The following is a 14284-nucleotide window of genomic DNA, read 5'->3' as shown; positions in this document are numbered from 1 at the left end:
CGTTATAACCGATATTCGTTGTAACAGTAGATGTAACAATCGGCTGTAACAAATCGACAATCTGGCTCGCGCAAAAATACTTGATGCAAAAATTCATTTTTTTAGGCTTCGAACCCACTATAACCAAGCTAACCCTTACCTTCTCCTTGTTGCATTTCAAGTTCAATGGGCCGGAACATGAGAGTACGGGAGATTACAACACAACAAAGTTAACCTGACAAAACAGGCCTGCGTCCTTATTTATTTGATGAAGGATGTGAACTTAGTCTGGTGGCTATTCACAGCACTGAGCAGGATGGAGTTTTCTACAGTGTCCACGAACAAAAGGGCCCTTATACTCCTGCGCAGCAGTTTCGTATGCCGGTGGGTTTTTACAAGTAGCTCGATCCTCAGCCTCCTGGTCAAATATTTCTTCGTTATATCCGATATCGTGCACGGCTCACGGTTTCAGTTTCGTTATAGAAGAGCAAGTACCATTGAAGTAAAGCGTGACCAACTAAAGATCGTATTTAGTTCGCTATAGCCGATAATTCGCTATAGTATCAGTGTTCGCTATAACGAGGTTCAACTTTAGCCACATTTTATACTTCCCTCCGCCGCCCCTGCCTCTTTCCCGAGTCGTTTACACTGCCTATTGCTTGTATTCACTGGCGATGCACGCATGCAGGCAACAATGGGAGTGCGCCGTCACTGGTTACGTCGGGCTCCGCGGGATGGCGGTACTTGTCCGTGCTAAGCACATGATTTGTATTGGACGTTCCAAACTCTACCCCCCCCCCCCCCCCCCCCCGAACGCAAAGTAATGCCTCAAGTCCAATCTGAGTGCGCTTAATAATATCTCTGTTGACACCACCGTTGAGAATCGGGTTGAATCGGAGCGGAGGACGCACGCCGGTATTTTCTTTCTGCCGAGTGCGGGCGCAGTGCCACAAGCCGCGCCATGTCCGTGGCTCTCCGTGGTGAAGCGGCCGTGTCTGTGGCCGTTTCCAGCGTTGCCAAGCGAAGAAATTGACAGGAAAACTTTTCAATGACTACCACCTTTACTGCTCGCCACAAGTGGCGTCTTTTTTCTCTCGCCTCGGACATTGCGCAATGCCGCGCGCTCTTCGGCGGCCACCTGTGCGGCGCACTATACTCGGTGACAACTTAAGAACGGTACCGGAAGTTGCCGCTGTGCCTTATCACCGTAGCCGGATGTTTCTCCGCGCGGCGCAAGTAGGGCGTTAGTGGGAATATTTTGAACATGGCGTGAGCCGTTCGCGTGATTTTTTGGACTTAATATGCTTATAAACGACTCCAGTGACGACAAACAAACTGCGTGAGACAAGGCAGACGATATCACGCATTCATAGCAAATCCCTTTCAAAACGCGCGCGCACTGACGTCACGGGTCCGACGCTTTGGCGGAGTGATACACTACATGAGGTGGTGCCGTTCTTGAGTTGTAACCGAGTATAGAACCTGCGCCGCCATTGGGCGTACCGCGCTATGATAAAATGTCACCGTCTCTACCCACCAATCGCGTGAGTCCCTAGTCTCTGGCCTAAAGATCGCGCCACTCGCCTCCTAATTCAACACACCAGATCCGCAGTACTATAGCTAAACCCCAACCGAGCGAATCCCGCCTGAGCGCCAGCTTCGCTGCGGGCTTTCATCTTCTACGTGATGTGTAAGATTTTCCTGTAATAAATGTTTACGCTATTTTCGTTTCCTTTGCAAAAGCGGAGTGTTTGCACGGTAATTTTATTTTGATTTTGTTACGCAAAAAAAGCGTGTATAATAATTGTCTTTGTCTTTAGCCGTAATGTCTTTGTAGTTTATATTATTTCGGTTTATTCCTGTAAAAGTGTGTATGAATATTTGTATTTATTTGGGGATGAATAGTTGCTTCTGTTCCTGTCGCTTGCGCTGTCAGGTGCGAGGGGCCTAGTCAGGCGACTATTATATACACATGGCCTTTTGCCTCAGCACCTTGTCAATTTTTTTTTATTCTCAAAAGTTTAATAAACACACAAACAGGGCGCGAGGGCTGTGACATTTCTAAAGACGTCAGCTTGCGACGGTCTCTTGGGCGAGCCGCGGTACTCGCTTCCGAACTCGCTTCCGGACGTACTCGCTGTCCGCGTAGCCGCGACTCCTCCCTCCGGGTTAGAATCACTCGCTCGTCCGCGCGTTTATAAATCCTCGGCTTCGGCGCGGGACCGCGTTTGTTGATGCCGGCGCGTCGCCGTTCACATCCGCTGCCTGGTTTAGTCACCTCCTCAGCTGTTCGGTTCTTCGTCGCCGTGTCATCATTTCCGGCAGCCTCCGTCCGGTCCACGCCGTGGCCCGGAGTGCGGAACATATATCGGCTATGCTCAGTTTGCTATATGAGCGCGCGCGTGCGTCTGTGCGGACCAGCTGCGATTTGTTTACCCCCTTTGTCGCCGCTCTTCATATGACTGCGCACCCGAACGCCCTATGGCTCTTCATGCACTGGAGCCCGCTTCAGGTGATTTCTGCAGTCGTCGTTTGTTGCAAACTTTTATCCCGAAAAAGGGAGCGAGGAGGGGTGAGGAAGAGTCGAGAGCGTTGGGTAACCGTCCTATTAATAATAGCACGTGAAGCCGGGTGTCGTCGGAACCCGTTATTTTTTGGGGGGCTTCGGGCGTACATTAGCCGCCTGTGCTGCTATAACGCGACGTTCCTACAAACTAAGAGCAGCGCCTGGATTCGAAGCTTGCTGTTTTTTCGCGAGTGGCGGGGAAATGAAGTGGGTTTCGTGCAGCCTCAGCGTCGCTTTAACAATAAAACACGCTGACGACCTTGTCATCTGTTGTTTCCAGCGTCAAGTCGGCATTTTCGCGCTATTGTTCAGCAGGTCATTGGTGTGGAAAGTGTAGCTCAGCGACCCCTTGTTTTTGTTTTTATTTTTCGTTTACGTTCTCTTCCAGCGGAGTTATATTAATAACGGAGCAAATGAGGAACGGCCTTTATTAAGACCGTCGTTTGGTGCCGTTAACTGCGCGGGCGTTGTGTGCACGCTGTATGCCGTGGCGTCCCCCCCGCACCCTTATGTGACTCCCGTGTCTTGTGTTGCGCAGATGTCCGGTCCTGGCCTGGACTGGACGGCGGTGGAGAAGCTGATGCACGCCGACGAAGAACGCTTCGAGGAGGCCGTCAGCTCCCTCAGCGTCCGGGTAATTAACCACGCACGCCTTAGTGTCTCCTAATTACTCATTAATCGTCATCGCTTTAAGTGTAACCGTACCTCCATGGCCTTGGCGGCGGTTCAGCACCTGAAAGCTTATTAAAAGCACGTCCTGAGCAGTGTGCGGTGGCGAAATTTAGAGAGCCCCGCTAGCCATTTTTAAGATTTTTCTCTCTAAAATACTGTTCCTATTTTTGCAAGTTGTAGTCCAGGCTTAATACGGGTCCGTGAAAACCCTTGCATTTCAAAAGCTTGTTTTGAAGGCCTTGAAATTGCTGGTATTTATACAGATCCTTGAACGTCGTCCGATTTCATTAGTTTCCCATTTTAGTGAAGGTAAAAGTAACCTGAGGACTGAGTGAGGGCGCTTTGCTTGGTTGATGTTCTTTAGCTGAAGTCAGGTCACTGTGTTGAAACGTTGACCCCAGCAGCTTTGTTAATTTTCGATGACTGCTCATCATCTCACGCCTCCACTGAATATCTACCTTATCTAGATTCCTAGCAAACAGTGCGGTCCTTGAAAAGCGTTGTCGTGGAAACCAGCATGGAAACCGATGTACGGAAACTATAGTTCATACCACAAGCTGCATGCAGCACTGTGGGGGCTACATTGTTTGTCAGTAGAGCGCCAACTGAGGGCAGGCGGAGGTGAAATTTTGGTGAAACTCTGTAAGTGAAGCTCTGCAGGTGGAACCGCAAGACCCCGGTGCCTATTCTCGCTTTGCTTCGCGGTAAGTTCGCCCTCTCAGTGGGCGCTCTATTGACAACAATGTAGTCCCCACAGTGCTGCATGCAGCTTGTGGTATGAACTATAATAGCCATCGTAACGTCCCTGTAACTGCCTGTATACTATATCTCCCCATTCACCGCCAAAACCTTTAACTGCATTTAAAACGCTGCAGCGTAATAAAGCAGGGCAACGTACGTAGTTCATATTGCCGCCCTGTGGCTTGAGTTGAGCCACTTGGCGTAGATTGATAGGGCGTCTCGAATGTTGTATGCGTGCTGCTTCAAAACCCTGGGAGCGCCGTTGTTATTCTGTTGTCGTACGTGCGCTTCTTCTTTGTCAGAATTCTGCTTAGGGTACTGCACTGTGACGCAAAAAGCCTTGAACTAACTTTCCTCTATACCAGGGACGAAGAGGAAGTTACTTCGATTTACCATTAGCCGTGGTTCAAAGGTAGCCCTTAAGAATCACGGCCGTGTTGGGATCAGTGCTGCGTAATCGCGCGTCGCTAGGTTCCCTCCTTTGTAAGGGATACACTGCCGGATAAGAGCGCTTATTGCGATCGCTGTAACTCGCATTTTTTCCATTATTAGTCATACGCAGTAAAGCGGAAACCATATGGAGCGTTTTGCGCGCGTCTGTGGCGGCCGTCGGCTCGGCGTCTCCTGGCGGCGACGCGGAAAAATTGGCCGCGTATCTGCTTCTGTCGTTGCAAATGTCGTCAAAAGACGATAGCCTTTATTGACTTTTGCCAAGTAAATGCCTCCCTTCGCTTTCCCTCTCACCTCTCATGTTGTTCCTCTTGCGTCGCGCTAGTCCCAGGGTAAAGACGCCAAAGGTTTGCTTAAATCATTTTAAATTTCCCGCGTTCCACTGCTCCAAACCGGGTGTCTCGATGCCAACGCTGCCGTACGGCGAAGACGCGCGTGAATCGAGGCGCCCTACTTCAGCGTTTATATAACCGCGTTTCCCTACTCTACGTGCGTTGCAAGCAGAACGTGGAACCTATCTAGTGGAACCTTTCGTAACTGTTTCCGGTTGATTCCTTAAAATGCCGCAAGAAGCTATAGTGGCGCGGGCAACAGCAGGCGATGGCGGAGGGATTTTTTTCCCTGCAGTTGATGAAGTATTTAATCTCGCACAAATCGAACATGTACGATTTTTTACAAAGGAACGCTGCAAATATCACTTCTGTATTACTTTGTTGTCTTATGTTTGCGTAATGTCTTGTTCTTCTTCAACAATGTCGAGAAGTATGAACATTACACCGGACTTACACGGGCACATTTAGCTGTGACTATATAAGACTATTGCGCAGGCATTGTTTTAGTTTGGCTGGGTGGCTGAATCGAGTCACAGACTGACAGACATACAGACAGACCAAAATTTCTGGGTTTAAGTAGCCCAAGAAAGACTATCGTCTTTAAAACGTTGCAGCGTATACAGTTTACCCCACTACCATCTGCCACTATGGTTTGTTAGCTAATCACCGCCAAATTTGGTCCTCTCCAACGTCCCGTTTTGGAGACGCCGACGGCCACCAGGCGCGAACAAAACGCTCCATGTGGTTGCCGCTTAAACGGTATACGCATCTTCGTATATGGTGTTACGGAGAACGGCCTTTTTACTGCATTTCCAGGGATATATAGAGAAAACTTATTTGATGAGCTATAGATACGGGGTCGTCGCTTAATTCAGGTGTCCATGTGCAGTCCCGGCTCGAATGGCTCTCTCGACCAGCAAAATGTCATCGCCGCCGCATTTAGACCCCCCCCTCAACACCCCCCCCCCCTCCCCAGTGCCACCCCCCGAGTGCAGTCTTACTTTCCAGCGTTCTAAGCGAATACATTTCGGGGGGGGGGGGGGGGGGGCATCCATTGTGTCGCAAAGAAGGCATTGTCCTTTCCCCGTCGGCACTTGGTCGCTTCACTTTCGAGGCGGACACTCTGCGGTGTGCGGGTTACCGGCCACCAGCTGCGTCGTGTGTTACCGTCTCGAAAGGGTCCGCGCACTGCCTCGGTGAGAGCTCTGGGTGCATGGACCGTCACCGCACGCGCCGATATACTGTTCCGCGGGGGCTGATTGTTTCACTTCCTCGTCCGCAGCTGGGTGCGCGTGTAATAATGTCGGCCACTAATCCGGCCACCAGCTGGGCGCCGCCCCTTTTGCATTGTCTGCGGGCGGACTGCATGTCATGCATGCGTGTCGTATGTGCCTTCGACGCCTCATGCACTATGCATGTGCGCGCAGAGTAGTGTCAAAGGGGGAAGGGGAAGGCCCGCCGGCGCTTAGTCGAGCGTAGTGGAGTTGTTCCGGTTCACTGCTCGACCCGTCGCCATGTGTAGTGCGAATTGGGTACACCGTGTCTTATACGCACCGCCACCAGGAAAGGAGCACCGGAAAGCACCGGCGTGCGCGTGGGGGAGGGTTCTCCCGAAATTTTCGATATCGGTAAATTTGAGAGCTTTTCAGTATTCTTTGCGTTTTTTTTTTTCGGTTACACAAACCTCCTTCGTGGCTGTAATGAGGCTGAGTGAGTTGCAAAATACAAGGTTGTACAGTAAAAGCTCGTTTATTCGAACTCGAAGAGGACCATACGCGCAGTTCGAATTACGCGGAGTTCGAATTAGCGGGCGGGCGCGAGACAGAATGGACATCGCTCTACACTGCGCGTGCAGAACACAAAGTAGCCACCTCTGGACTCGTTATCGCGAATTAGGTGCTACTACACGTTTGTGGCAGGTGATTTCGTCAATAATGTTCATGGAGCTCGAACAGCGAACGAAATGAATGGGTCAGTCAGTTAGTTATACGCCACAGAAACAGGCACCGGCAGGCATTCATGTGGGAAGAGATCCGTAATGTCTAAATAATGACGCGGTTTATGCCCGAAAACGCGTTTATTTACATGACAGAGTCCAGGCGATCAAAATTCAAAGTAATCGGTCGATTACTTTCAATTTTGGGCCGACTTCTGGGGCGGTATTCTCGTGACTGTCCCTTTTGAAAACGCCCCTTTTGAGTCCCTTCCATCGTGACGTACTTCCGGTTAAGCAGTGGGAGTTGGCAGGTTTGTTGCGCTTGCGTTACGTCACTTCCGGTTGTTTGATTTTAGCCAATCAGGGCTCGCCAAAAGGAACAATTTTGAAAGGGACGCAAAAGGGACAAAACTCGAGAATACCGCCCCTGGGCCGTTTTTTTTTTTTTTTACGAGGAGTGGTGTAAGGCAGGGGATCCGCGTTCGAATTAACGGTTCTGGATACCAAAGTGTTCGAATTATCAGGAGTTTTCCCCCATTGAAACATACAGGGCTGTGCCGGGACCAGCTAGGGCGTGAGTTCGCATTAACGAGCTTTTACTGTATTTTGTTTTCATGTCCCCTTTAAAAAGCAGCGGCGCCATCGCTTCAGGGTGTTTCTGGCACGGGCGTCGCGAGCGCGTGCCGCGGAACGCGAAATGCGGTGTCGAGCCTTGTTCCGTGTCACGACGGCATCGCCGTTTTTCCGTTCGAGATGTCGCGGTGTTGCTGCAAAATTTGTCCGCGCCATCGCGGGTTGACGTGCAGTGTCTGCGTTGAAGCTCGCTGAGTTATCGTAACTACCGTATCCTGTCGCGCTGAAGCTTTAACCCGCGTCCTCTAAATTCCTGTGATATGGTTACAAAGCGGATAAAGGAGCGACGGACGAAGAGACGTGAACCGGACGAACGTTGCCATACAACTTATGGGCCTGCTCGATTTACCAGCCCTGGACGGTCCGCGGGCAGTCCGAGGACTGCCCTCGGAACGGAAGCCCTACAGGAGTACATGGGAAAATCGAGCGCCGGATCGTGTCTCGGGGGCAGTCCGCGGACGATGCGGGGCTGATAATCGAGGCGACCCAATATTTGTTCCGGAAAACGCGCTCTTATCTACTTACTCTTACGCAGATCTGCGCAAACAAGCACGGAAACGACCCCCCGGGGGGCTTACGTAAAAACAAACACTACAACAAAGTGAGCGCGAAATATAGCGAGCTGTGGGGACACCTAGTGTGACTAGATAATCCTATCTAGTGACACTTGGTGCACCGCCCCAACTTTCACGTTAATCAGCGAATTCTTCCAACGAAACATTGTGCTACACATCAGTACACCTACAAGTAACAACAACAACAACAACAACAACAACAAAAAAAAAACTACGGTCGAACTACATGTCGAAACGACAACGGCGGCGGAAAGCGAAGGGGTGTATTTTATGTCTAATTTCGCACGTCCGTGCAATCCAAATCCAAATCCAAAGCCTATCCGGAATGGCGCAGTCGGATAGACCTTGGCTTCTTAACGTGAGAGACCCAGATTCTATTCTGACCACGGAATCCTGCAGTGCGTTTTCGGTGGACTGCATGTACCAGCGAGAGGCTGACAGATTTGCTTTAAACCTTTCAGCTCTGGAATTTTTATTTTCAGGAAAAATTATTTTGTGCTTTTTTTTGCGGAAGTCTGGCCCTAAAACGCATAGAAACGACAAACTAAGCTGAGAGCAAGTATTTAATAATTATTCAGTAGATAAATAATTTGGTCATTAGGCAATTATAATTTTTTTTCGAGTAAACGAACAATTTTTTTATTTTTTTTTTCTAAAAACGGCAACAACCTGGGCCCAAAGAAGAAAATAAAACGGGTAGTGCAAGTATTTAGATATTTGTGAGCATTTTTACAATCGTGGCTTCCAGTTTTTTTACCCGGGTGTCTTCATATCTTGTATCCAGCGGAGCTCCTTCGTTTATGTAGACTCCAGATGTGCGAGTGATTTCTGTCGCAAGAGACATCCTTGGACAAACTATGGCCCAGAACGCTTTCTTTTGTTCTCAAGGCGCTAGAACAGAATTTCTGTGGTGTAGCCAAATGACGACACCAGGGCCGAAAAGGTTAAAACGACGTCGACAGAGAAAGCATATATATCGTAGCTGCATATTTCGGGGCGATGAACTCCAAACAAACAAACGAGCGAGCGGTGTTTAGACCCAGCTTACCGCCGAGCGCGATTTAAAAATAAATTTATGAATACACACCCTAACCGCATCGTTTTTATCGCGTGTTTTCTCTGCGGGGAAACATGATTGTCTTTCCACGTGAGTAGACCTGTCACGCCACGAGCGGGCTATCGTTCATCGAGCGCCCTCGGCAATGCCTGTCGGAGAATAGGGGCGGCGACGGCCGCGGCGAATTGTTGAGACGGCGAGGGCCCAACGCGCCTAAAGTTCCAAAAATTTGCAGATTGAAAACAAAAGGAAAGGGGGGACTTCCGGGAGTCGTTTATCGCGAAACTGTAATTATGTTTTCTCAGCGTGCTTTGGTACGCGTTGGTTGATAGTGCCCGGTTTCCGGGACAGCGCGGAAGAGATCCGTCTGTCGTCTGTGATTGGCGCGAAGACAACGGCACGCAGAGCGCTATCTCACAACTGCGATGGCGGAAGCGAAGACGGCAGTAATACGTGGCACCGTCCCGTCGGCATGCACCCCCACACCCGAATCCACGCGCACGTCGCACTCACGCACAAAAGCTAGCCCTAGCTATGCGAGTACATACGGTAGTTATCGTTGCATTCCTTTTTGCGCGAATAATTTCCTTTTTTTTTTAAATACCCCTGCTACACTAGGGTCCAAATGTCATTTGACTCAAATGCCAAGTTGTGCTGCTACACTAGGTTTTCAAATGCCATTTGGCTCAAATGACATTCGAGCCAAATGAGCACCGAGAGAGACATTTAAGGTTTCAAATGCCATTTCCAGCACTCTCGGACGCAGCGTCTTCGATCGGCAATAAAAAATATAATACTTCCGTACGTAAAACAAAACAAAATATTGTTGTTTGTGGAACTTCGTTCACTGTTTATACGAAATCAACATATTTAATTTTCATACTCTCAAAACCAGTGGGTCAGTGTAGTGGGCTACACAAACCATTGTAGCCACACAGCACAAAACATGCGGCTTAAGGGATGAAAAAACATAAATTTCAATTCGAAATTACGCAAACAGCCACCGCGCTAGAGTCAAAACTGGTGTCTCTTCTAATTTGATATCATTTTACTGCCTCGGACTGCTCCTAAGTTTGATTGTTGTATTAGTGTATGAAAACGGAACGGGGCAACAACAGCGCCACTACAGCACAGCGAACAGTTGTGAAAGCTTTCAAATGCCATCGAAATTGTAGTGTAGCACGGCGGATTCTGAATGGCATTCGAAGCAACCCATTTGAGTCAAATGACATTTGGTTCAAATGACATTTGTACCCTAGTGTAGCAGGGGTACGCGAACTATAGCTGACGGTGCCTTATGGTTCCCCGCAACGCTTGAATGTATAGAGGGTTATTAACGCGAGCGTTATTAGGCGCATTTTTCGATCTACATGTGGCTCCTAGCCGTCCGCTATCAGCCGTGCTCATCGGGCTTCAACGGAAATACGACACCGGTGCAACCCGGAAGCTACGACTAAGGAGGCAAGATTCGAGGGCTCCGCTTAATCTGTACTGTCGCGCAGCGGCAACTGAACTGTGGAAAGGAGGTCAATGATATTAAGGCGGAGACGAAAGGAAGGACGGGAGTTTTCAGCAGGTTCCGCGCCTGCGCAGTGATGTTCGTTCTATGTCCAGCAGGCGGTAATATGCTCGCCAGACGCGGTCGCCAGCCGTGCCCGCAACTTGCGCTATCACACCAAAGCGTGTTTCCACCAGAAGATCCATAAATACAAATTTTTGGTAATTCGTGCGCCGAAGCAACACGCTGGCCAGGAGGCACGCCGACGTGGAAGTCTACGGAATTATTTAGACCGTCTTAGGATCCTCAACATGCGCCGAAATCTCGACACAGGCATTCTTGCCGTCTGCTTCCATCAGGAACACGGCTACCGCGGCCGGGAATCGAACCCGCGTCCGTCCTCGGGCACAGCAGCGCAACGTCTTACCAACTGAGCCACCGCGGCGTGTTTTCCACTGAAACCTATGCCGGCACCAAAGCGGGTTGTCGAACTAAAACAGGGTGTGCAAATGATTAAGGACGGCATAGATTTTAAGCAGAAAAGAACTAAAATAAAGCCCACGATATACTGACTAATCGCATAAGTTTTTCAAAATAATTTTCACTGTTCCCACGGTTCTGTCTCTGCTGCAAGCTCGGTTTGGCAAACGACAGATAGCGCCAAGAGATCAAGTTAAAAGTGAGTGTAAAAATGGGTACGATGGTCTGCCAGAGAACAGCCACGGAAAAATGTTCGGCGTGGCTCCGGAGACATGCGTCACACACAATCAGTGTGTGGCGCATTCGCCAAATCATCATCACACTCACGAAAAAAAAAAAAAATGTTCAACCAATTGCCCACAATATAAAACGCGTAACCAAGAGAAGAGAAATAAACAGACAAGAAGAAAGGATAAGGCTGATGCAGCCACAGATCGTGAGCCGAATATTGCAAACCGTACAGTATACCACAAATTTCCCCGCACAGAAGAAAGTGAAAGAAACACCATCATCAGGACAGCATAAACCTCCAAATTTTGACCGTGAGACGAACCAACAACGGATGGACCACCAAGGTTACAGAATATATACGCATGCATACACGGGTCTTCAAGAGAGTGACGGCCATTACCTCGATGGAGGAAATAAATCACAATATTTGGAGCAACGAATAGATTCGGGAAACGCAAGACAGGAGCGGGTGAAGGTCAACGGGAGAGGCCTTCCCGTTGCAGTCGTCCTTAATAAGATTTGTGAAAATTTACGACGATGAATATGTCTTCAACTTGTGTCTTCCCAACGTATTTTAAGAAATCGGAGAAACCACTCGCCTCGCACGAAGGGGACCGGCTGGAAAAACAAAATCGGGAGGGGCCAAAATATGGATCCAGTCTTACACGACAAGAGGTGATATGTTAGTACCAAGTTCATCCGGGGAAAGTTTCAGAATCACGAGATATACGCCGATTCTGGAATGTGCGAAAGCACGAGGCCGCAAACTGTCGTAGTTGACTACTCTCGTAATCTTTTTCACCGCATGTCCCTCCTACGTACAAAAACAAGGAAACAAAAGTTGGAGACATGCTCTCGGCAATCCGACTAGCGGAGGTATCAAAAGAAGCGTAAACATCATTATATACTCTGAAAGATCATTATTTCCACTTCCTCGAAACATGAAAGGCGGCTTTGGCCAGCCCGTTACCTCAAGATCAGCGTGAGATGATTGGCAGGGCAAGGGAAGATGCTGCTGCATCAGGTGACCTAGATTTCATATTCCACCAATGGGCTGCCTGCCATCTCTTTACCACGTTTTTCCCAAACCCCAGCTATTTATTCCTGAACAAAGATCTCTCTCTCTCTCTCTCTCTCTCTCTCTCTCTCTCTCTCTCTCTCTCTCTCTCTCTCTCTCTCTCTCTCTCTCTCTCTCTCTCTCTCTCTCTCTCTCTCTCTCTCTCTCTCTCTCTCTCTCTCTCTCTCTCTCTCTCTCTCTCTCTCTCTCTTCGCAAAAAGCACAATTGTTCAGCTCGGCCTAGACATTACAGAATTAACATTTTCAAACGCTTACGCTGACGCCTCCCGCTCAAAAGAAGCGCAGAGAGCCTTCGTCTTTTTTTTTTTTTTTGACCACGGAGATTTAGAAACCCTCGTTGCTAGTCCTTCTCTTTCCGACCGTGAAGCATAAGTCAGAAATGCAGCAGGGCGTACGAAAACGATCCGTGGAAGTCGAAGTATTGCTATCGAGCCTTTATGCTTCGAAAAAGTGGAATATGTAATGTCCCCTAATTTATCCCCAATTGGATAAATTAGGAAGTTTTGTATTTAGATTTGAATTGTATGTTTTCTGGTTATATTGTGTTAGCACTGAGTTTTTGTGTCTTTTGTTAATGAGTCTGATTCGTTTTATTAATAGTTTTTATTAGCAAGAGGAGATTCCCTCCCCCTCCTTACAATTGTGTATTTTGTAAAGGGCATGATCATGTGCGCCATGCATGCCGCGTGTGCCCAGCCGTCTCACAAGCATCGCTGCTTAAGTGGACTGGAAAATCTCGTGCAGCCGGCTACGAACCACGTCGGCATTGCGCTAAGCCCAGCAATGCATGAAAACGCAGCGTGTTGACGGAGTCAATACGAAATGCTTTCGCATGCGGCCGCACTGTTCAGTAGCACCACAAACCGAATGCACTGAAACGGCAAGGTTCTCGCACCAGGGTGAAGACAAATGCAAGCGAAGACAAGGAACTTGTAGAACAGACACGCAATAACTTTCAGCCCAGCAGACCGGCGCACGCCGTCAACGCTGCAGCCGCAGCAGCAGCCACCGCAGCTGCCGACACAGCGCAACTCGCGACCGGGGCGCCCTCTCAGCGCCTGGGGTAAAAAACCGCGCCCGCTTTGGAAGGCGCAGTTCCGAAACTGAAAAATATTCTATGAACGTTGGTTGTAACCATACAGTCGACAGGTGTCCCCCCCCCCCCCCCCCCTCACCCCCCCCCTCTTTTTTTGGAACCATCCGCCACGGAATGTTTCTGTCGAAATCACCCAGGTGGCGCGCAAATCGAACTCTTCGTCGCTTTTTGCTTTGGATCGCACGTATACAATTATTTCGGATTGGACCTTCAGTTTAGTGAAAATGCGATATAAAAATTAAAAAAAAATATATATATAATTGCAGTGCATTGTTTGTAAATGTACGTTTGCCAACCTTGGGATTCGAAACAATAACCCACAAAAAGAGCGAAAGATACTCCTACCACTGCGAAGTTGTGAACGCTCAGTTTGGACGACCTCTTTTGTGGAAACTGCAGTCTTCAGGTTTGCGAGAGGCATTGTCGCACCCGTTGAAGGTTTGCTGAGGAGCGGCTGTTGCCAGTTGAAAACAGTTCCCAAGACCGCGCCTGGACGACGTGAAATACCGTCGGCCGTGGCAATTTTTGGCAGGCCCTACGGGGCTTCGTATGAATTCCAAAGCCAGGTGCAACACGTCTTTCGAGGCCCTTTCGAGGCTTGAGGCTCCTTCTGTCGACGCTCTTTCGAGGCTCTTTCTGTGCACCATCTGCTGATTGAATGTGGAGACCTTGAACCAGAAAGACGCAGACACTTCGCAGATTTATACACAAAACACATACCACAACACCTAGCCCACTTTCTATCAGACGAAGCACTTGTCAAGCTCAAGAATGTGTTAGCTTACCTTGCGGATGTTGATTTTTTAAAGGAAATCTCATACTGTGTGGAACCGCAGCCTGCCCTCAATGAGGAGGACAGTGCTGAAGGCTTCTAATGTGATGCTCAGGGGCCTCGCCTTTTTTTTTTGCCTCGGCAAAGCCATCTCCCCGAGGCACCCTGTTTTTGAAGGCCTCACGTAC

At 49.1% G+C, this 14284-nt stretch overlaps 1 protein-coding gene and 1 non-coding gene across 5 annotated transcripts in view; both read left to right on the top strand.

Annotated features, from left to right (window-relative positions):
• The window catches only part of LOC144158637 (uncharacterized), a 210865-nt gene that overhangs the window by 121150 nt on the left and 75431 nt on the right, over positions 1-14284 (top strand). For 2 of the 4 annotated variants that reach the window (XM_077689667.1, XM_077689668.1), the window contains one exon: positions 3084-3179. The exons of 1 other annotated variant lie outside the window; for it this stretch is intronic. In XM_077689667.1, the coding sequence (XP_077545793.1) occupies positions 3084-3179 (96 nt within the window). Of the gene's footprint in view, positions 1-2349; positions 2492-3083; positions 3180-14284 lie in introns of those variants that run through there. One more of the 4 variants, XM_077689666.1, reaches the window with a different exon arrangement.
• LOC144160174 (U4 spliceosomal RNA) lies at positions 13729-13868 on the top strand. The gene has a single exon (XR_013320362.1). It is a non-coding gene; the product is annotated as a U4 spliceosomal RNA (small nuclear RNA).

The sequence above is a fragment of the Haemaphysalis longicornis genome, unplaced genomic scaffold (genome assembly GCF_048455015.1).
Source record: "Haemaphysalis longicornis isolate Haplotype H1 unplaced genomic scaffold, Haemaphysalis longicornis Haplotype H1 scaffold_10, whole genome shotgun sequence".
Taxonomy (NCBI): domain Eukaryota; kingdom Metazoa; phylum Arthropoda; class Arachnida; order Ixodida; family Ixodidae; genus Haemaphysalis; species Haemaphysalis longicornis.
Note: the sequence above shows the minus strand (reverse complement) of the source record. Positions and strands in the feature narration are given on the sequence as shown.